This window comes from Dromiciops gliroides, chromosome 1 (assembly GCF_019393635.1).
Source record: "Dromiciops gliroides isolate mDroGli1 chromosome 1, mDroGli1.pri, whole genome shotgun sequence".
NCBI classification, from domain to species: Eukaryota; Metazoa; Chordata; class Mammalia; order Microbiotheria; family Microbiotheriidae; genus Dromiciops; species Dromiciops gliroides.
The window spans coordinates 165,686,177-165,709,436 of record NC_057861.1 but is presented as its reverse complement, the minus strand read 5'-3'; the positions used below and the strand labels follow the sequence as shown (position 1 = coordinate 165,709,436).

General features: G+C 41.1%; 1 protein-coding gene across 2 annotated transcripts in view; it reads right to left on the bottom strand.

Annotated features, from left to right (window-relative positions):
• Positions 1-5,340: 5,340 nt before the first annotated feature.
• FARS2 (phenylalanyl-tRNA synthetase 2, mitochondrial) overlaps positions 5,341-23,260 on the bottom strand; it is a 666,913-nt gene continuing 648,993 nt past the window's right edge. For both annotated transcript variants that reach the window (XM_043975416.1, XM_043975417.1), the window contains exon 7: positions 5,341-5,613. In XM_043975416.1, coding sequence (XP_043831351.1) covers positions 5,475-5,613 — 139 coding nt within the window. In that variant the 3' untranslated portion in view covers positions 5,341-5,474. The remainder of the gene's footprint in view (positions 5,614-23,260) is intronic.

Sequence of the window (23,260 nt, the reverse complement as noted above, 5' to 3'; positions counted from 1 at the left end):
CATTCTTCACAGTGGATGGGTTTTAGGAAGGGTGTCTTTTCACTTCTTAAGCATCAGGTCAATACCAGGACTGTGACATGGATGAAACACTTCCAGTAATTTCCTTATGATCTGAGGAACAAAAATATAGCGTGCCATTTGCTCCTAAATTATGACTTTTGAATGAGCAGAATCTCAGAACTAGGAGAGTCTGCAGAGGCCATCTGGTCTAACCTACTTACAAACAAAAATCCCCTAAAGCAAACCTGATACACGGTCATGCAGCATTTGCTTTAACACCCTAGTGAAGAGGAACCCACTGTGGCCTGACCCAGACCTTTCCACTTTGGGATAGCTCTATGGATTTGAAAGTTTGTCTTCAACATTTCCTTAATCCAAGTCTAAATTTGCCTCTCTACAACTTGTACTCATCGGTCAGAGGTTCTGCACTCTGAGGTCAGGTGGAATGCATCTCTACATTCTTCTGTGTAACATGTCTTCATATCATATCATTTCCTAAATCTCCTCTCCATGCCAAATATCCTCAATACCTTTGACTTATCCTCATATTGCATGAGTTCAATGCCCGTTTATCTTGGTTGTCCTTCTCTGGAGGCTCTGTTGTTGTTGATCAGTCATTTCTAGTCGTGTCTGACTCTTTGTTTCCCCATTTGTAGTTTTCTTGGTGAAGATACTGGAGTGGTTGGCCATTTCCTTCTCCAGCTCATTTTACAGATGAGGAAACTGAGGCAAACAGGGTTAAGTGACTAACCCAGGGTCATACAGCTAGTAAGTGTCTGAGGCCAGATTTGAATTCATAAAGATGAGTCTTCCTGACTTCAGGTCTGGCACTCCATCCACTTCACCACTTAGCTGCCCCATATTACTGTTAATGTATGGAAAGCCCGTTTTGTGTTTTTTTTTTTTTTATCCAACTGAAATATCTAGGCATTGCTTTCTCTGTCATGTGCTTATGAAATTGATATTCTGAACCCAAAGAAAAGATTTTAACAGCAGGACCTAGAGTTTGAATTATTACTTTGTGATATACTATTGGTAACATGTCCTATCCCAGTGAAATCTTTTTAGATCCTGACTTTGTCGTGCAATGTTATCCATTCTTCTTACCTTTGTGCCATCTTTAAATCTGGCAAGTGACTTTATCCAAGTCATTGAGAAAAATGTTCAAGAGAGGGGCGGCTAGGTGGTGCAGTGGATAGAGCACCGGCCCTGGAGTCAGGAGTACCTGAGTTCAAATCCGGCCTCAGACACTTAACACTTACTAGCTGTGTGATCCTGGGCAAGTCACTTAACCCCAGTTGCCTCACTAAAAAAAATGTTCAAGAGAACAGGGGAAAGCATGGATTCATTTCCAAACTGATGTCCAGTCATTCACAATTCCTGAATCCATCTAAGTGTCCTGTGCTCTAGCTCACCTCTATCTTGTCCCCAAGAATAGTACATGTGACTTTTGTCAAATGCTTTGTTAAAGTCCAAGCAAACAATATATTCAAACATTCTTTTCATCTACTGGTCTACTCACCCCATTAACAAAAGGGAATGGGGTCAGTGTAGCATGGTTTGTTGTCAGTGGAGCCAGCTGGCCTTTTGTGATCATCATTTCTATGAGTTCACTTTTCATCCCTATAATGACATATTCTAGAATATCTAAGACATCAAAGTTAAGTTCACTTGCCTGTGATTTGCAGAGTATAGGCCCCCTCCACTTTATTTCCATTTCTAAAAATTTGGGCAAACATTTATCTTTCTCCTATTCTGTGGCATCTCTGTCTGTTACAGTCTTTCACAGTTCTCATTGTCAGTGGCTCAGATCTCATCTGCCAAAGGTAGCTCTGTGCTCTCTATCTTTATACTTCTCTTTTGTTTTAAATTAAGCCATTTTTATTCTGCCATTCCTAGGCTGAAAGTTGTTGGGCTTGTCAAGGAAAACAAAAAGAAAATAAGAGTTGGGCATCAATCCATTGTCATCATCTCATGCATCCCCAATTAGTTCTATATTATCTCTCAACATAGGGAAGAAGACATGTAAGAAAATAAAGGCAATGATGAATCTTCACTACACACTTGAGTTTATGAGCCCTATGCTCCCGGCGCACCGCTGTTTTTGTGATTGTTTGCTGAGCCTTCTGGGGAGGTTCCTGGCTTGGTCTTCTTGCCCTCCGTGAATGCAACAGCATGAGCCCAAAGTAAGTGGGATGATGATGAGTATGACCATAACATTTGGTCACATTTATAGAGGTCTTTATATAACTTATGCACCTATTTCCTTTAAGTCAATGTTAAAGTAACCTGCCAAAAGTCAGGGGGGGCCATTCGTGACTGGTGTTTAAGGAACAAGAGAGCTGTCCTTTTCAATCAACCTGGGCCATATGTATCTGCAGGACAGCTTTAAGCAGAGTTAGAAAACTTCAGGCCTATGTGCCCCATCAGAGATCCGTCCATCCCCCTGAAGAAAGCTCAGCAGGCAATCACAAAGGTGGTGGTGAATGGGGGCATGAGACTCATAAGCTCAAGTAGCTAGTAAAGATCCCTCCTTGCCTTTATTTTCTTATATGTTTTCCTTCCAATGTTGAGAGATAATACTGAACTAATTGGGAATGCCTGTGTGTCATGTAGAATTCCCATCCCCAGAATGTATACTGAAGATGATAAAACATTTAAGGGCTCAGAGGTTGCTCTCCAATGGCTATCCAGATATAGGACTGTTAAAGTATCTAGGGTCCTGTAGAGCACTGGTGTAGTGGAAAGAAATCAATCAATAAACATTAAGTGCCTACTATGTGCCAGGCACTATGCTAAGTGCTGGACTCAAAGCCAGAAAGACCTGGGTTCAAGTCCCACCTTGGACATACTGTCTGTGTGATCCTGGGCAAGTCACACAACCTCTCATTGCTCCAGGTCCTCTCTGAGATTATACATTGTTGAGGGGGCAGCTAGGTGGCATAGTGGATAAAGCACTGGCCCTGGATTCAGGAGTACCTGAGTTCAAATCTGGCCTCAGACACTTGACACTTAACTAGCTGTGTGACCCTGGGCAAGTCACTTAACCCTCATTGCTCTGCAAATAAACAAACAAACGAACGAACGAACGAATGAATGAATGAATAAATAAATAAATAAATAAGCTATTGAAGAGGTGCCCACTTTTAACGATTGGAATGACATCACCTTCTGGAGACTTACTGTAGAAGAGCTCCGCCCATGAGGTGAAGGTTTTTGAGAGCAAGACTATGCATCTTTTCTTTGGTGTCAGGAAATGACATTTGCTTGTAGGAGGAAGAAGGGGGAGCCTGGTGCTCTGACTGGGGCTCTCTTTCCTGTGGACTCTGGCGGAGAAGGGAGCTAGAAATGCGCTCTCCCTTTAATAGATAGATGAATGTAGGCCTTTCTCTCTCTCTTTACCAAATTCTTATTCTCCTTAATAAATGCTTAAAAGCCTAACTCTTGCTAAAACTTATAATTTATTGGCGACCACTCATTAGATATTTTAGACAGACTAGCTAGAATTTTAGCCCTTAACACACTTACACTGGTGGACTACATTTCAAAGTTGCCTATTTCACTGAAATCACAAGTATAGTCCCTATCCTTAATCTTGATCCCCACCTTCCTTTGCTGCTCACCCAAGCCTCAAACTATAGATTCTAGCAAATGCCAAGGCTTCGGGATAGATATACTTTGTAGGAGGCATTTATGAGGTTAGATTGGTGGTGGAAAGAGTACTTACTGATTTTGGAGTCGGGAAACTTGAGTTCTAGGATTGGCTCTACCACTGACTAGCTGTATTACCTTGGGCAAGTCACTTCATTTCTTTGGGAATCGGTTTCCTTTTCTGTCAAATGAAAAGGTTGGACTGGATGAACTCTCAGGTCCATTTCAGCTCCAAATTTCTATGTTTTTTGCCCTGTGTCTTGATATTTACCTGCTTATCTACTCAGGGTCAGGTAAAGCTTTTATAGAGTATAAGATCAGAAAAAGAATGGCAATATATGACAGGGAGGGAACAAGGGTTGAATCAATCCATCAAACATTTATAAGTACCTACTATGTGCCAAACACCATCCTAGGTACTGGGGGGAAATGAAGTGATCTCTCCTATCAAGGAGCTTATGTGCATCAAGATCTGTTCTTTCAATAGAACAGAACCAATAGTCATAAAATTTGAAGTGACCTGGAATGAGATACCAAAACCCATAGAAGAATATGCTGTGATGGCTGCTTGTGTTTACCTGCCCTCCTTGCTATGTCAGACCCTCTCTATGAAAATGAAAACTCATCATCCTGGTCAACAGATGCCATTGATCCGAGGTGAGATTAAAGCACTTTGCAGAGATGGCAACACTAGGGCAGAATTCTACTACGTGCTTCCTCCACTTAGACCCTGTCCCCATTAAAAACAGGCCCCCTTCCAGGGCCTTCTTGCCTAAGCCTGGAGCAAGATGCTGTATTTTGTTTTTCTTGTTCCTTCAGAAAGCACTACTGCTCCTTGGAAAACCTTCCAGTTAGTGCCTGACAGTAAAACTGCATTAAAACCCCTTTTTTCTGTCCAAAAGCATTGCCTGTCCTCCTGTGCTAACCCCACCAAGAGTTAACCATTAATGGAAGTTCCTCATAAAATATTTATTCCAGCACTTGTGAATCTCCACTAGCCTCCAGCATGATGCCAGGGATAGAATTTGCCTATTATCACTGGTCATGAATGTAGCAGGCTAGCTACAAAGTGATTGGTATGGAAAAGGAAGGACTTCAAAGTCTTGCATTCTTTCTCAAAGGTCGCCTCTAGAAACAGCAGCTTCCTGTTAGGAAACAAAACACTGAGGGAGGTATCTGCCCCTTCATCCCTTCCCTATCTAGTGGGGCAACAAACAGTAGAATGGTAGGCTGTGGGGCTGTAAGCTCTAAGTCATTGTTTTATTTTGAGGAAAAGCGCCATCTTGGAGATGTGAGGTCACCTTTGCTTTTGAGGAAGTCCTGGTATTTCATTATTGCTTTCTCTGAAGCTTGCCTTTTGCAAAATAGAAAGAAAGAAAGAAAAGGGAGGGAGGGAGGCCAGTTTAAAAAAAAAAAAAAAGGTTTCTGGTGTCAGGAGGATCCAGTGTTCCTCTTTGGTTTCATGTATTATGTGGATGGAAGACTCTGTCAAATAAGAAATAATACTCAGTGTTTACACTTTAATGTAACCCAGGGACCAATTAACAACCAGCCCTACCAGGTAGGGTATTTTTACTTATAACAAGAGGGAAATCTCACCTTATTGCTGCTTCTCATCCCTCCTACCAAAATAAAAGACAGATTGATGTGTCAACAATTTTTCTAAAATTATTCTTTATTTTCCATAAATTCTAAAACTGCCCCATTTATAAAAAAAAAAAAGCTGATGCCCCCAGTTCACTCATGGATGGGAGTGTGTTCCTTTCTCCTTAGGTGAATCTGGGATTAGGGAGATGGCTTCCCACCTCAGCAAGCCAGGCATGTCAAAATCTGCCCTCTACACCCAGCAGCTGCACAGCGCCATCTTGGACAGACTTATGGATGTGCATCACCTCTTCCTGGGTGAGGGTCTTCTCCATGTGGCGGTAAGTAATTCGATAGCAATGGCTGACTCTCTGTGTCCTGGAAAACAGAAGAGCAGAATAGAGTGGTGAGGAACTGAAAGCTGTGCTTCATCCCACAAAGCTCATGTAAATAACATGGAAAAATTCGATACACTTTGGCCACATATTTCAACTCAAGCAAAGGATTAAAAAAATTATCCCAAGTCACAGGTTTAAAAAAAAAAAAAAGCTTAAACTACAATAACCATTAGTATGTTTTGGGGAAGGAATACTATTCCTTTAGGGGGGACTGAAGGTTAAGTTATCTGGACAATTATTTTGATTCTTGCCTTTAATCTAGGGATGGGAATCAGGAGAACAGGTGATAACTACCTGTGTGAACTTCATTAAGAATTTTAATGTCTCTGGGACTCAGTTTCTTCATCTGTAAAGTGAGAGGGTCAGATCAGATGATCTCTTAGGTTCCCTTTTTTTTTTTGAGGGGCAATGAGGGTTAAGTAACTTGCCCAGGGTCACACAGCTAGTAAGTGTCAAGTGTCTGAGGTCAGATTTGAACTCAGGTCCTCCTGAATCCAGGGCCAGTGCTTTATCCACTGCATCATCTAACCACACACCCCCCTTAGGTTCCTTTTAATTAGTGTGCTTCAAAAAACTCTTTTTGAGTGTCATGGATTTTTGTTAATTATAGAAGAATCAGGGGTCAGCTAGGTGGTGCAGTGGATAAAGCACCAGCCCTGGATTCAGGAGGACCTGAGTTCAAATATGGCTTCAGACACTTGACACTTACTACCTGTGTGACCTTGGGCAAGTTACTTAACCCTCATCGCCCTCCCCCCCCCCCAAACAAAACAAAACAAAATTATAGAAGAGTCAGATTAGTTGCTCAGAAACATAGAATGTCATTGCTGGAAGGCATCTATGGACATTTTATTCGGTCCTCTTATTTTACATGAGTAAACCGAGGCTCAAACACCCAAAGTGACTTGAATAAGGTCATACACACAGCTAGAATGTAGAAGTCTTGAACTTAGGTTCAAACCTCTGTAACTGCATATAAGCCAAGAGTGTGGCCATATCTCCCTAAGGGATCTCTTTCCTAATCCACCACAATTGAAGAAAATAAGGAAACCTAAGAAGACCCAAGGCCATATATCCAGGACCAAGAATCAAGTCATCACAAAGCAATGATGTAAAAACTGGAATCTCTTAGCCCTGGAGATTCTACTATCCCTTACCTTATTGGACCAACCTACTCTTAACATAAGGCAGATGTTGTTTCTGCTTGTGAGATATGAGTAGTACAAATACTTCATGAAGCCTCATGCCTCACTGGCACAAATGGTACACATCTTGAAGAGGTGGCCTCACAAATCCTAAGTAAGCCTAGGGGTTTACATGGATTCCTTGTAGACTTCATTCTTTCTTTCTTCTTCATCTTTTTTATTGGGGGGGGGAGGGGTGGGTGGGTCAGACTGGGTTTTCCTATCTTGCCCAGGCACTAAAGGCAGTGGGCACTGACAGGCCCAATCCCAATACTGATCAGCATGGAAGCTTTAACATGTTCTTTTTTTTTTTTTACAATTTATTTCCATTTACCTCTCCTTACAGTACAGGCATCCCATTGGCTTTAGCACCTCTATAGTTCAGAACTCCCAAATTTAAACAATTTGCTGTTCCTAGCTTCCCCCTTGGGGCAGCTAGTTGGCTCAGTGGATAGAGTTCTGGGCCTGGAGTCAGGAAGACCTGAATTCAAATCTGGCCTCAGACACTAGCTGTGTGACCCTGGGAAAACCATTTAATCTCTGTTTGCACTAATCCATTGAAGAAGGAAATGGTGAATCACTCCAGTATTTGCCAAGAAAACCCCATGGACAGTATGGTCCACAGGGTCACAAAGAGGCAGACAAGGCTGAACAACTGAACAACAACAACAAGCCTCCCCAGGAGCAGGGACAGTGGATATAAACCACCAAGCCTGGACATTCATTCATTCTTTTATTAAACATTTAAGAAACATACAATCTAGGGCAGCTAGGTGGTTCGGTGGCTAGAATGCTGGGTCTAGAGTCAGGAAGACTCATCTTTCTGAATTCAGATCTAGCCTCAGTCACTTATTAGTTGTGTGGCCCTGAACAAGTTACTTTACCCTATTTGCCTCAGTCCCTCATCTGTAAAATGAGCTGGAGAAGGAAATCACAAACCACTCTAGTGTCTTTACCAAGAAAACCCCAAATACTTTAAAAAGAACTGTAAAAATGAAAAAGTACAGAAGCATCAGGAGACTTGTATGAACTGATGCAATCAGCAGCAACAGCAAAACAATATACAGAGTGACTGTAATGATGTAAATTAAAAAAACCAGTAACAGCAAAAATTATAGCTGAATTATCATGAAATTATTATGATTAAATTTGGTTGCAAAGAAATTTCCTCCTCCCACCCAAAGATAAGGAACAGTGGGTGTGAAACACTACAGAATGTTAGATGTGGTTGATGTATTGGCTAGGTTTGTAGAACTGATTCCCCCCCACCCTTTTTTCCTTTTTGTTAGAAGGGATGCCTCTGGAAGGGGAGATACAGTGGGAAATGAGGGGGTGTTGTGAAAGTAGAAGATATCAATCCTACAATTCAAAGAAAAGCGTAACCTATGTGCCTCCTGGGCCCTGGGTTGGACGCAAGGTTTACATAAGACACATTCTCTGACCTCGTGGAACACACAGGTTAGTCATAGGAGAAGACAAACACAGATAACTAATAAATGTATTAGAAAGATAAGAACAGAGAGCTAGGTCAAGTCCAAGGAAGAAGGCCACTGCCTGTGGGGAGGATCAGAGAAAGCTTATAATAAATACCCTTTGTTGGATAGTTACTAACACAGACCAGTGCTAGATCTCCATGCCTCATATTTCTTTCCCTCCTTAAGTGAAAAAACAGTTTTCTATATCATCTATATCTGTATCTATGTCTATGTCTATATCTATAGATACATAAAACTGTTTTTTCACTTGTGTGTGTATATATGTACATGTATATGTATCTATATACATACACACATGCATACATACACACATACCTATGTAAATTGGGGGGGGGTCCAGTTGAGATGACTGCATGGTTTCTGGTGTTTCTTCCAACTTTATCATCCAGTGATTCTATGCCTAATAAGCATGGGGTTAGTAGGGGAAAAGCAACTCAATAAATTTGAGTACTAGATGAAGACTGATTAAGAAGAGAGAACAAAAGAGTGAATAAGAAAACAACTCCAAGCATACCAGCTTCCACTTTTACAAATGGCTCTTTATTAGTTCCCATCATGAAAAAATCATTCCAGAAAGAACTCAAAATTATAGAGAAGGAAATGGCAAACCATTTCAGTATCTTTGTCAAGAAAACCCAAAATAGGGTTACAGAGTCTGACACAACTGAACAACAACAAAGTAAAAGAGCACTGGATTTAGTAGGTTCAAGTCATAATTCTGCCACTTACTAAAGATGGAATCTTGGTTGACTGAATTGCCTAATTCCCTCTAAACTTTAGCTTCTTCTAGAAATTAAATAGCTGTTTTAATGCAACCCAAAAAGGGGATGGGGGTGGGGGGAGGCAGAAAAGACCTCTGGGATTCCAGCCTAGCCTTTTGTAGTTCAACATCCTGTTTTCACCCTAGCTATGACCCTTCCTTCTGTCTGGTACCCCTTCTTTTCATCTTGTCTCTTCTCTAGTACCCAAGCTAATTGGGTATTCCTACCTGTCTGTGAACTCAGGTTTGGGAAAACCATCAGATTCAATTAAGTAGGACCATAACTAACCCTTCTATGAAAAAACAAAACAAAACAAAACAAAACAACTAAGCAGCCCTGACCCCAGAGCTACCCTGAAGTACTTGACTATGGAGTCATATTGAGAGTTTGGTGTAACCAGAAACAAAGTCCTGGGAGCAACATCTGGAAAGAGCACATTATATCTCCTTCTTTTCACCATGTCTAGAAGACCTTTGTGCCTGAGAATCTTTGGTGACAACCCTGGCATGCCCCTTCCCTTCTGTGGAGCTGTGTGTCCCTGGTTGCCTCAGTGTGAGGGGGTTGTTGGGGGGCCCTAGTGCTCTTCTTTTGTTGCCCTGGTCTCTTGTTCTGTGGTTCAGTGGGTTGCTAAACTACGGGGAATTCCCTTAGATATGACAAGGAAGAGGGCAATTGTTTTTAGCACTGACTGACCTGACCTTTCTACTTAGCTTCTTTAGTCCCAGCAGTGGACCCTGACAATTACCTGCCTCACAGAATGGATGAAACAAAAACAAACAAGATGGTAGCTACAATGTACTTTGTGATGATACAGCACTAATTAATGTAAACTGACTTCATAATTTAAGAGATGCCTGGGCCCAAATTCAATACCTAGTGACCAACTGCCTGGTGATGATTCAACCCCATCTATTTTAGAGTCATACTTGAAAGTTGGTCTGGCTTAGTAGGGCCTGCCTGAATGTGTACCCCACTGACAAAAATGGTCTTTGAGAACCCAGGATCACTCTTATACCATGACAAAGCAATAAGGAGGACTATATGGGAGACACTGGAGCTTTTATCATTATTCTTATTATTTTGTCTCTGATGTCCCCAGCTTGGGGTTGGACCACATACACTGACCTGTGAGGTCTAACTCTAATTTATGAATCTCCATTCTATAATTCTAAATTTCTTCAACTGCCAAACAATAACTTAGTGCCATTCTGTTTCTCAAATGCCAGGCGAAACCGGTTTGGACAGCAGATAAGGCAGTGAGCAAGACAATGGTCTTTAGATTTTAGAGGCTCATTCAGTGCCCACAAGTCCTACAAAGTAACAAGGAAAAGAAAGAAGACATGCTCTATATTTTCATCTACTTTTAAATAAAAGATTAAAGAAGGTATCAATATTTAGCAGAGTCCTTTGCTACCTTCCTTTCTCCTTTCTGACCAACTACATGGGAAAAACTAATGAGTACAAAAAGTCTTACTAAAAATAATGTTACTGTCAAATTTAAAATATATCAGATAATGGGCTTGAAAGAGAATTTCTAAAAGACTTTAAGACACCTGACCCCCATCAGAAGGAAGGGAGGAGGGAATAGGCATTTATTAAGTGTTTACTCTGTGCCAGGTACTGTGTGAAATGCTTTACAAAGATAATTTCATTTGATCCTGGGTGGATCAAAAATGTGGCAAAGGATGAAATCCTCCCTACTGCACAGATACTCAATTCATCTAAGCAACTAAGTAAAGGCTGAGCTTAAATTTTTATTTTTATTTTTAGTGAGGCGATTGGGGTTAAGTGACTTGCCCAGGGTCACACAGCTAGTATGTGTTAAGTGTCTGAGGCCGGATTTGAACTCAGGTACTCCTGACTCCAGGGCCGGTGCTTTATCCACTGTGCCACCTAGCTGCCCCTGAGCTTAAAATTTTAAAACTTAACTTAAAAACCCTCAGCCTAGGTACTGAGTCAAAAGCTTAGCTCTTGCCACAGCCACACTGATTGATCTCTCCATCTGGGTTAAAAACAGCTACTTCCTGATCTTGGGTTGAGATGTCTACTATATCTCCTAAAAATAGACCATTTATGACCAACAATCATTTACAGGTATCACCAATTCATGAGAGAGGTGATTACTTGGCAGGTAAACATAAAGTAAAAGATGGTATCATTGGATGGGTTCAATTTTCAAAGGAACAACAAAAAGATTTACCCAAATCTGCATTTATTTCCTTTTTCTGGATATAAAGCAGACAGTCACATCTAGAAGACTGTCAGGAAGTTCCTAAACACTGCATTGTCACATGTGTGAATACATAGAACTCATGATGTCACAGAAAGAATATTGTACTGTAAAGAATTAATTGTTATTTGAGGTTTTTATGCCTCAGCATGCACTGGCCTGGGGCTCCGAAAACCACATGGTGCTCCATCCACTGGTCGTAGCTGTTGCCATGGCACTGGCACCTCACATCATCACCACTTGCCAACGCCTACATGGGCCTGGCACAATTATAATGATTGGAAGCCTAGTGAGGGCAGTCATGTGACTGTCAGAATGGCCATCCCATTGGCTGGGGGCTGTGAGGAGTGTGCAGGGAGGAAGGAAACTCCCCCCCCCCCCAGCATTCTAGCTGGAAGCTGGAAGGCGCTGGAAGAGGCTGCAGTGTATTCTCAGCTGATTCCTGGGTGGTGGTATTTTTTCAGGTTGTATAATTTCCCTTTCCCCATTCCTTTCCCTTGATCCTGCTGATCCTGTTTGTGTTGTTTTTTTTTTTTTAATTCGTTCTTGTTAAAATAAATCCTGTTCTGTTTTGAGGGAGGCTGCTGGTCTCCTTCCTTGCCCCAATATTGCGGCAAGTTGCTTGGCTAACACTCCCCAATTGAAAATTGGTCCCCACAGTACATGGAGTCAAGAGACCTGAATTCTAATCTCAACTTTGCCATAGATTCTATCATTTTAAGTGAGGAGTTGGTACCAGTCTTCTACATTGGTTAGGAATTTGGGGAAGGGGTGGGTGGGTGGGTGTTTCAAGTCAAGGAAGTACTAGCTGGGCCTTTCATATCACAGGTATCTCTGAAACAAGAGTTATACTATCAATACCTGAGAAGAAGAGTGATGAAAATAACACAACTTGTTATCTTTCCCTCCAAAAGACCACCCCTCATCAAAACATCTTGATTACTTGCAAGGATACTACCATCTTCTCAGTCAACCAGCCTTGCAGCCTTAATATCATCCTTGAGTTCTCATTTTTATTCACCTTATAGATAATCAGTTGACAAAATGGTTTCATTCTGTAAAACATCTTTTGTATACAGCCCTTTGTCTTCACTTACTGAGCTAAAATCCTAGTTTGGGCCTTCATCATCCCTTGCTTGGACTTTTGTAGCAGTCTTCTAATTGGTCTCCTTGACTTGTCTTTCTCTAATCTATCTTCCACTTAGCTGCCAAAATGATTTTCTGACCATGTCACCTCCCTACTCAATAGACTGTGGTGACTCCCTATCACTTCCAGGATTGGATATAAATACCTCTGTTTGGCATTTAGAGCCTTTCACAACTTGGACTCTTTCTGTGCTTCCAGTTCACTTACACAACCTTTATTTCTCTCCACATCCTCCACTATCCAGAAACACTGGTCTCCCCAAAGTTTCCTGTACAAAGCTGTATCTATCCCAATTCTGTGCCTCTGTAATGTCTCTCCCCTTTGCCTAGACTACTCCACCCTCCTCTTCTGCCTCTCACTTTCTGCGGCATCCTTGGAGACCCAGCTCAAGCTAGACCTTCTGTAGGAGATCTTTCCCAGTCCCTTCTCCCGCCCTTGCTAGTTCCTTTCACCTGAAATAATCTTAGATGTACACAGTTACTTACCCCATTAAAATGTGAGTTCCTCAAGAGCAAAGATGGTTTTTGCCTTCCTTTGGATGACCAGCACTAACTGTGGTACCTGGCACCCAGAAAGTATTTAATAAACATTTGTTTACTGGCTCAAATCAATCTTTTTCAGGAGGTCTTTTGCATTTGTCCCGGTTTCTAAAATCTAGGATTACCTTCCATCTATTCTGTACAATATACAAATGTTAAGGGCTAAAATTCTAGCTAAACTGTCTAAAATATCTAATGAGTGGTAGCCAATCAATTATAAGCTTTAGCAAGAGTTAGGCTTTTAAGCATTTATTAAGGAGAATAAGAATTTGGTAAAGAGAGAGAGAAAGGCCTAGATTTCTATCTATTAAAGGGAGAGAGCATTTCTAGCTCCACTCTCCACCAGCGTCCTCAGGAAAGAGAGCGAGACTGAGCGCCAGTCTCTTCCTTCCTCCTCCCACTAGCCCCAGTCACTTCCTTTTCCAAAGAAAAGACTCCTGATCTTGCCCTCAAAGACCTTCACTTCATGGGTGGAACTCTTCTACAGTAAGTTTCCAGCAGGTAGCGTCATTCCAATCGTTACAGTTCCCCGCTTTGTTTCCTCAAGAAACGGTACGTTTCCTTGATGAAACAGTGAAAAATAACAGAATATAATAACCTATGCTAACTAACAATATGATAATATCAATATAGAAAAGGGAGAGAGGAAAGTTTTGTCCATAGGGGTGATTTTTTGTCCTCATGAGCCAACGCTTTGACATTGGTCTTGCAAAGGGAGGGCCCTCTGCAGAGAGTACATATTACAGATGGTGGAACTCTTCTACAGTAAGTCTCCAGCAGGTAGCGTCATTCCAATCCTTACACAAATCTGTTATCTCCTCCATTAGAATGGAAGTGCCCAGGGGCAGTTAGGTGGCGCAGTGGATAGAGCACTGGCCCTGGAGTCAGGAGGACCTGAGTTCAAATCCAGCCTCAGACCCTTGACACAATAGCTGTGTGACCCTGGGCAAGTCACTTAACCCCAATTGCATCACAAAAAAAAAAAAAAAAGGAGAAGAAGGAGAATGGAAGTGCCCTCAGGGCAGGGAGCTCTGAACTAAGAATTTTACCAAGTCAGTAGCAAATATTTTCTGAACTGCCCCCCCACCCCTAAAAGATACTGTATCAGTGAAGTTGACTTAGAGGTATATGAAGGAAATACAGCAACTCTTTTAACAGTGAAGTTACAATCTAACAGGAATGACTGATGGAGAAGATGTCAACACAAATGTATGCGGTCGTGGGGACAATGAGTTCAGTGGTTTAAAGTGGTTTAAATGAGTGGTGGTTTAAAGAATCATACGGTTGGGCTGGAGAATGACTGTCGTTCAGAACTTAGAAGGAGGTAAGCCTGCCGCTGCTATGTGGATATGGATATCTTCTCCATCAACACGGCTCTCCAGCTAAGAGAGTGCAGGGCTTGTGTGCTTTTCAGAACTGTCCATTTTAGATAGAAGCCTCCAAAGTGAGGTCTTCAAGGAGGCGAGCCTGCTCCCTGGCCTGGATTCTGAACCTCAGAGCAGTTCTGGCTGCAGCTGCTGCTGTTTCTGGCTGCTGGGGCTGCTTCTCAGAGGAGATGGTTGCTCCTTGGAGTCAGTCACAAGAAACCAAACCAGATGGTTCCTCTGACAGTTACTGCCTTGGGAAAGACAACTCAAATCCAGTCCTTGAGTGAGGGAAAGCCAGAGCCAGTGGGAGGGAGACTGAGTTGCCAGGGCCCAGCAGAGGCAAGCCTCTAGCCTTCAAACCCGTCTCTCTTCAGGTCCTACTCGTCTGCCTGTCTGTAATGTAAGAGCTCCTTGGGGACTTGCATTTTGCAGGCAAGACATGCTTTTAAAAAATCAAACACTTGCCAAGTCCCCAGGGAAGCTTCAAAGCACCCACAGGTTCCTATTCCCTCCACCCCCTGCAACTTTTCTGGGTGCTTCAGGCTGAGCAATTTATGCCAAGCAACTCAGATGACATACTGCTGCCTTCTGGAGTAGGGGGTGGGGGAAACTTGCATCCATGAACAATCCTGGTGACTTTTGAAGCCTAGGGATGGGAGAAGAGTCTGCTGGGGGAAGTCATTGGTTTGGAAGTTATTGGGGAAAATTTCTGGAAAAATATTTTGCAGATGCCAGACTGAGATGTAGTTACTCCAGGAAAACTATCTACCCTTGTGAGGAAATGGGTAGTGGTCTCCTCCCAGTAGAATATAACCACCACCATTCAAATTACACTACTCCAGACCTGTTTGAGGACAAAGGTCTCAGTCCCCCTTTCCTCCCCTCCGGCAAACAGATCACATGGTTCAAGTAGCCCTGAGCTGATCTCAATGAGGTCCTCTTCTAGGCTGTGTCCATATAAGTGAAGACTGAAGAAATGTCCCTGTGTCACCTACCCTCCTGGCTGAGAACCCAAAGAATAATTATGGAAATTAGGGTTAAGAATACTGTGTTCAGGTTAGCTAACTTTCCCACGTAAATTGTAACCCTTAAGTAATTGGCCAATGATGAACAAGGGGAGGGTCCATTTTGAGTTAGGGACTAGGGATTAAAAAGGGGCCTGTGAGCCCTCTCTCTCTGCACTTGCACTTGCTGGCTGTAGCACTTATTTGCAAGTGTCCATTCTCTCGAGAATGAAAATAAATGAGCCTTTTTTGACACATCACTGCTGAGTGCCAGAGAATTATTGTGTAGAGGTCGTTTTCCTCTTACCTATGTATCTCTGGTTCTCTAGATTCTTACAGTTCCTCACTTTACTGTATCCTCTTACCTAATTTTCACTGCCATGGGTCTATGGCATTTAATTCAATTCAACATGCATGTATTAAGCAAGTACTATATGCCAGGTTGTAGATGCTGGGGGCATAAAGATAAAAACAAAACAAAAAATGTAAGGATCTTACATTCTATTGAAAGGAATTGGGTGGGGTGGTGGTAGGGAGCACTGAGAGGGGATAGGTCTAAAATGAAGGGCCCTTTGTTAACAACAGAATGAGGTTCCAGGTGGCTCAACAGGGAAGAATGTGAAAGAGAATGGGGTGGGGATGATGATGGTTAGGAGGGAACTGGGAGTGATGACCAGAGAAAGTAGATCCCATCTAGGTAGACAGTGACTAAATCACAGGGATCCTGGGTGGAGTCACAGGGCACAAGATTGTCATGGCTTTTCACAGTAGTATCCCCAAGACTGAGAAGATACTCTTAAAAGTAAGGCCAAGGATAATTAATATTAATAATCATTAATAATAAATAATTGATTATGATAATAACATTATTATCTTTTTAAATTCATAATAACTAGTTATATGATCAATGCATAATAAATACCAATAATGGTATAAATTAACATAATTATCCATATTTAATTATAATCATTAATAAATATTTTCCTAATAAAATATTTTAAATCTAGTAAACATTTCTATAGTTTTAAGGTTTCCAAGGCACTTACATTATCTTTGATCTCCATGAACCATGTGGGATATTATCACCCCCATTTTATAGGTGAGGAAATTGAAATTTCCTAATTTCAGAGAAACCAGGTGACTTTCCCAGGGTCATAAGGCTATTAAACCTCTGGGGTAGGATTCAAAGCTTGGTTTCTCTGACTCCAAGTCCAGGTTCTTATCCATCATGTCATCTCGCCTTCATGAGGATGTTTTCTTATGTGATAGAAATAATAGATAAAAGAGAAGAATTCAAAGCAGGGTAGAGAATAACTCAAATATTCCTTTATGGTCACTACATTCTCTCATTTTATTCTCCCCAACAGCTCTGTGACAGAGTCAGAGCAAGGTAGGAATTATAATCCTTGTTTCACATATTAGGAAATAGGGGTAGAGGTGCTACTTGCCAAAGTCATATAGCTTGGGAAGGGCAGAGAACTGAACACAGACATTCTGATCCCAAGTCCATTGCTTTTTTCCATTACACTTCTTTTCAGTTTGGTTGGGTTGCTAACAAGGTTAGTCTAGTAACGGGAATTGACCACAGACAGTCGGGGGTAGCAGATGTACTAGAGGCAGTCAATCATTCCAGAAGGGTTAGGACAGGTCATGTAACCAGGATGATGGACAACGGTTGGACTTCCTCATTTACTGACTGAATCCCAAAGGACTCTAAGCAGCTGACCAGGAGCCTGAAGCTTCAGTGGAATGAACGAGTAGTCCAATTATTTAGACAGAAATGAAAACACAGAATTCTGATCATTATGTAGTGTAGAGCAAAGGCTCCAAAGGTTAGGGAAGATGAGATTAATGGGAATGCAAATTGATGACAATGATACAAAGACTGCAGACTGATGGAAGACTGTTTTTTTTTTTAATAAAGGGTCTTTGTACACAAGGGTCTTTCATCCAAGTATTTCTATAAGAGAAAGCTTATTTTTCCTTTTTTTTAAGGTTATACAGTATGATTAGGTTGAACATATTTCTACATTAGTCATTTTGTGAAAGAAAAATCAGAACAAAAGAGAAAAACCATGAGAAATAAAAAAAAAACAACAACAAATCAAAATAGTATGCCTCAGTCTGCATTCAGACTCCATAGTTCTTTCTCTAGATTTGGATAGCATTTTCCATCATGAGTCTTTTGGAATTGCCTTGGATCACTGTATTGCTGAGAAGAGCTAAGTCTATCATAATTGAACATCTTACAATGTTTCTGTTACCATGTAGAAGGTTCTCCTGGTTCTGCTCACTTTACTCAGCATCAGTTCATGTAAGTCTTTCCAGGTTTTTCAGAAATCTACCTGTTCATCATTTCTTATACCACAATAGTATTCCCTTACATTCATATACCATAACTTGTTCAGTAATTCCCCAATTGATGGGCATTCCCTCAATTTCCAGTTCTTTGCCAAAGGGAAAGCTTCTTGCTAGAGAAAAGGATGGTCCACACTTTAAGGGAACTGAGTATGTCAAAGAGGAATGAGATTTCTTGTCCATTCAGAAGAGGGTACGTATGCAATCACCAATGTAGCATCAGACAAGGGGAACTAACTTTATAATGTTCATCGGGCCAGTCTCACTTTGGAAGGGAGATACCCTTTTAAAGTCTTGAGAGTATGGAAATCATGACTTTCACAAAGTAAAAATTGCCATGCCCTGGGATGGGATTAGGTAGGGGATAGTGGAGATGATAATAAGAATAGCTAGCATTTATCTTGTGATTTAAGTTTTGCAAAGCACTCAATACATACCACACACACCCCAATAGTGTTTGCATATTGTCTCATTGGATCCCGACAAAAGACCTATTAGGTAGGTGTTATTATTATCCTCGTTTTAAAGATGAATGAATTAAGCCAGAGAGAGGCTGTCAGTTGATAAGAAGTCAGTAAGAATTTATTAAAAGCCTACTATATGTTCCAGGTACTGTGCTAAGTGAGATAATATTTTTAAGGTGATTAGTAGGTGACATAGTACGTACTTGATAAATGTTTGTTTCCTTCCTTCCTTTTTTTTCTTTTTGTTTCAACACAGGACTTTATAGCTAACACCAGTTAACTATATTAGTAAGACCTTGAAAGCAAGATTATCCTTAATTTTCTAAGGAGATTTAACTTTATACAGATAATAATGGAAACAATGACAACAAAATAATTTTAACCTTCCTTCCTTCCTTCCACACAAAGAAAGGCAAAAGGCAGTCCCTGTGACTACCAGGGTTACATAGCTAGTAAGTGGCTGAGATAGGATTTGAACTCACGTCCTAGCTATCTATACAAAGTGACAGAGAGAGAGAGAGAAAGAGAGAAACAGGACTTGTAAACTCTTCATCTACTTTACCTGAGGGAAAAGTAATGAGGATATCAGAAGAGCAATGCTTACTCTGAATTGATCAGTATCTTCACTATGTCAGGAGTGTTTGGGAGCAGCTAGGTGGCACAGTGGATAGATCACTGGCCCTGGATTCAGGAGGACCTGAGTTCAAATGCAGCCTCAGACACTTAACACTTACTAGATGTGTGACCTTGGGCAAGTCACTTAACCCCTATTGCCCCTCACAAAACAAAACAAAAACAAAAACAAAACAAAACAAAAAGAAGTGTTTGGCAATCTGTGGTTTGTGCCCAGTACCAGTGGTCCATGACAGGTGAGGGAACAGCCTTGCTCCCCAGTCCTTTAGGGGCTCTGTAGCTCATAGGGCAGAATGTCAATCAGCAGTAGGCTGGAGATGGATGAGAGGAACCTGCTAATACAGAGGACTGGGCAAACAGCATAGTAGATACTCTCTGTAGCATCTCTTCCTGCTTACATTTGATCTGTACTATGCATTAGAGGAATGGATAATTAATTGGAAGCCTGTAGTTCATAAAATCATAGGATTTGGAGTTTAAAGGGACCTCAGAGATCATCCAGTCCTTCTGCTTTGAGATAATAAACTTGGGGGTTTTGGTAATCATAAATGTGGGTTAAATATCTCCAAATATACATTGACACTAAAGTTGATTGTTACTCTCATGCCCCAGGCCAAATCCCAGAAACTAAAGCTAGAGCTTGGCAGTGTCATGCACATCACAGGCCTGCGAAAAAAGGTTTGGTGAATCTCATTACTTCCTAGCCAGAGCGTTTATATATAAAACTGCTAAATTTGAGAGCAATAGATGAGAAGTTCATTAGCTCAGTAAATTGAGAGATCAATGTGTGCAGCAGCCATCCAAAATATACAACCAAGAGATTAATAACACAAGTAAAACTTGGTCAAAGAGAGTTTCCAGGGAGTAGCTTCCAGTATTCTACTAAGCGAAAGGGCAACTGAGCCCCTAGGAGTCTCAGTGCATCAATGGGTCAGACTTCATTTAATTTTAAGCACCCCATTCCTGAAACTATGGGGAATAACTGGAGCCTTCCTCTGTAGCACGTTTTCCAGCTGGTTTTAATAGGCAAATAATTTAAGATTATCCCATAGGTCCTTCCTCAATCCTTATTATTCATTAACTTAAAATTACCACAAAGCCTAGCTGTGCAATAAGGTACATAGATCTCTTTATTTCTCTGATAACCAAAAGCTAGGATGAGAAAAATCATTTGATGCATCCTCCTAGAGTCTAGTTAAATATGAAGGAATTATTATATTTCCCAAACTCAAACTCAATCTGAAAAAAAGGTTCATCAATTATGGTCATTGTCAAATAAAGATTCAAACAGAAGAGATTCTCTCTGGAACTCAATTCACAAGTTAAATCACTATATAAACAAATTCATCTGTGTGTGTATGCGTGTTCAAGTATGCACACTTGCACCTATGTTAAGGAATGAGGGATGGATAAAAGACAAAAGAAAAGGCATCCCTTCCCTAGAATCTTACTCTCACTTGAAATGTAGCAAAGATGAAGATTGTCTTCTTAACCTATGCAATTCTTGTCCATCAATCAACATTTACTAAGTACCTACTATTTTCCAGACACCGTGCTAGACACCAAAGATATAAAGACAAGAGTAAAACAGTCCCTGACCTCAAGGACCTTACAACTTGGCCAATTATATATAGCTAGCTAAAATTATAGCATATGTTTCCCTAAATCTTCTCCAGAGGATCCAATGGATATCCTGAATACCTTCTTGTTGGATCAACATCTTAGATCATTATAGCACTTAGGATGCTGATGTATCATTTCACAAAGCATCACAGAACTTCAGAGTTGAATGGAACCACAGAGATCATCTAGCAGTCTGAATCCAAGCATTCTTGCTATGTGACCAGCCTACCTCCTCTATATGTGCAGAAAATAACATTTCTGCCATCACTCTGAAGGTTATTTACACACACCATGATCCACCCATGCGTACGGCTGTAGATGTTATCCTTTATGGAATTGACCCCAGAGCAAGGTGGGACTATGTATTTTAAACAAATATTATCAGAATTTATATATCTAAATGAGTACTGTCCATTCCAAAGCAGTCAGCTTGGGAATCTGTAAGTGTATTCCAATGAGGTAACTATTGTCACTAGACATTCAGTTTGATTTAACATGTATTAAGCATCCTCTTTGTGCAAGGTAATAGGCTAGATGCTGAGGATACAAAGATGTGGAAACCTCTTGAAGACTCCCCCTTTTGATCTGCCTTCAGAGCTGTAGCACATTCTTTTTGGGTTTTTTTTTTGGAGGCAATGGGGGTTAAGTGACTTGCCCAGAGTCACATAGCTAGTAAGTGTCAAGTGTCTGAGGCCAGATTTGAACTCAGGTACTCCTGAATCCAGGGCCAGTGCTTTAACCACTGTGCCATCTAGCTGCCCTGTAGCACCTTCTTTTGAACATCATCAGTGGTAGCATTCCTCTCTAGGCTGCGCACCTGACCCTCTAGACTTCCTCTACCATTCCACAGAAATCTTTTCACCTTGGAACCTCACCCTGCCCCCCACGCCCCATTATGTCTCACATTGGAAGTACTCTGCATCCTTGAGGCCTCTCCTTCTGGTTGGCTGGTTCCTCCCAGAACCTCCATTTTTAAGAAGGAGGCTCGGACAACTTTATCTTCCTTCCTCTTCAAGCTTCACTCCTGAATCTCCAGACTCTCTTTACCATGCTTCTAATCTAGGGTCCTTTATCTTCACCCCATTCCCATCCCCACCTTCCTTCTGTGTGTTATTGTCCTTCATTAGTGAATGTAAGCTCCTAGAGTATAGGAATGGTCTTTTTGCTCCATTTGAATTAGCAGTGCTTAGCACAGTGCCTGGCTACTAATAAATGCTTGTTGACTTCACTTGTTGATGGCAAATCTTTATACTTGACAGCTGGGTTTGATGTTAGGAAGTGATGGAATTTCATTCAAAGCTAAGTGTGGCAGAGAGTTAAACTGAGGATTGATGTTTGGGATAAGAAAATGAAGTTGGACTCTAAAGGTATGAGCCTAGATTTGTGGCATGGCTCAAAAACTGGTTCTGAAGATAATGCCAAAAGTATCCCAGAAGAGTTGTTAACAATGGTACCTGTCAGAGTAAGTGCATGGCCAACCCAAAGTTATAATAAGGATGGTAACAGCTCATATTTTTGTAGAATTTAAAGGTTTGTAAGGAGCTTTATATCCATTGTCTCTCTCTGACCCTCACAACAGCCCTCTGAGGTAGGTGCTATAGTATTATCTCCATCTTGTGGACTGGAAAAGAGGTTAAGTGACTTGTCCATTGTCACACACCTGTGACTGAGGCAAGATGAAAACTGTAGGACTTTCTGATTCCAAGTTCAGTGTTCTATCCACTTTTCCATATTTCTAAGGAAAGCATTCATTTTATGTTATCTTTTATGCACTCTGGCACCTTATCTTAAATAAATACATCCAACATCAATATTCTTCCAGCGATTCTATAAATCGTGAAACACCACAATTTCCAAAGGAATCAAAATGATGGGTCACCCAGAGGGCAAGGGTAAAATACACAACAGTGTCCAGAGGCTATAACACATCATCACAGATCATTTGCTGACAAAGGGGAGAGGAAAAGACATTGTCAAGGAGATATGTGCCTCGAAAAAGGGAGGGCTCATTGTATAGTGAGGATCAGGGACAACAGAGGACAGTCATGTGGTGCACTAGAAGCCATGAAACATCAAGAACCTGGGGTCCAGAGATAGATTTCAGGGGTTCTATGAGCTTGGATGCAAAAAAAAATACATCTTTATTTCAATATAACTGATTTCCTTTGTTAGTCTTATGCATTAAAAATATTATTCTGAGAAGGGGTCCGTAGGTTTCAACAGACTGCCAAAGGCAAAAAAAAAAAAAAAATAGGGTTAAGAACCTTTGGTCTAGATGAAGATGGTGCTTCCAAGCTCTCCTAGACACAATGTCTCATGAAGTCTCCCTTCAATGGGTAGCCCTGAAGGGTCACTGTCTCAGCTATAACATAGCTGTGGGGACTATGGATTGTTAAAACTAAGTTATGGATAATGAGTGCCATCTACTATATTAACTTGAGTGGCACCTGGAATTCAGCAGATCATATATAGCTCATTAATCTCTGCAGCCTCTCTTTTACACCTTAATTAAATCGTTTTAGGAACACGAGGGCAATAATTATGGTATACTATTACACTTAAGAGTTTCCAGCAACTTTATGTGGGTTGACCTAATAGAAATGTGACTTTAATAGGGAAAATTTTCAGGCAGAGGAGGATGGATAGATAAAGCATTTATAAAGTTCTTACCTTATATCAGGCACTATATTAAGTGCTGGTGAGACAAACAAGCCAGCAAGACAGGGAATTGCTTTCAAATGGGACAAGATCACAACTACAGGGAAGCTGGAAAATGGGGAGTGGGAAGGGGGGGAGAGAGAAGCATCTATGCTGTTTTATG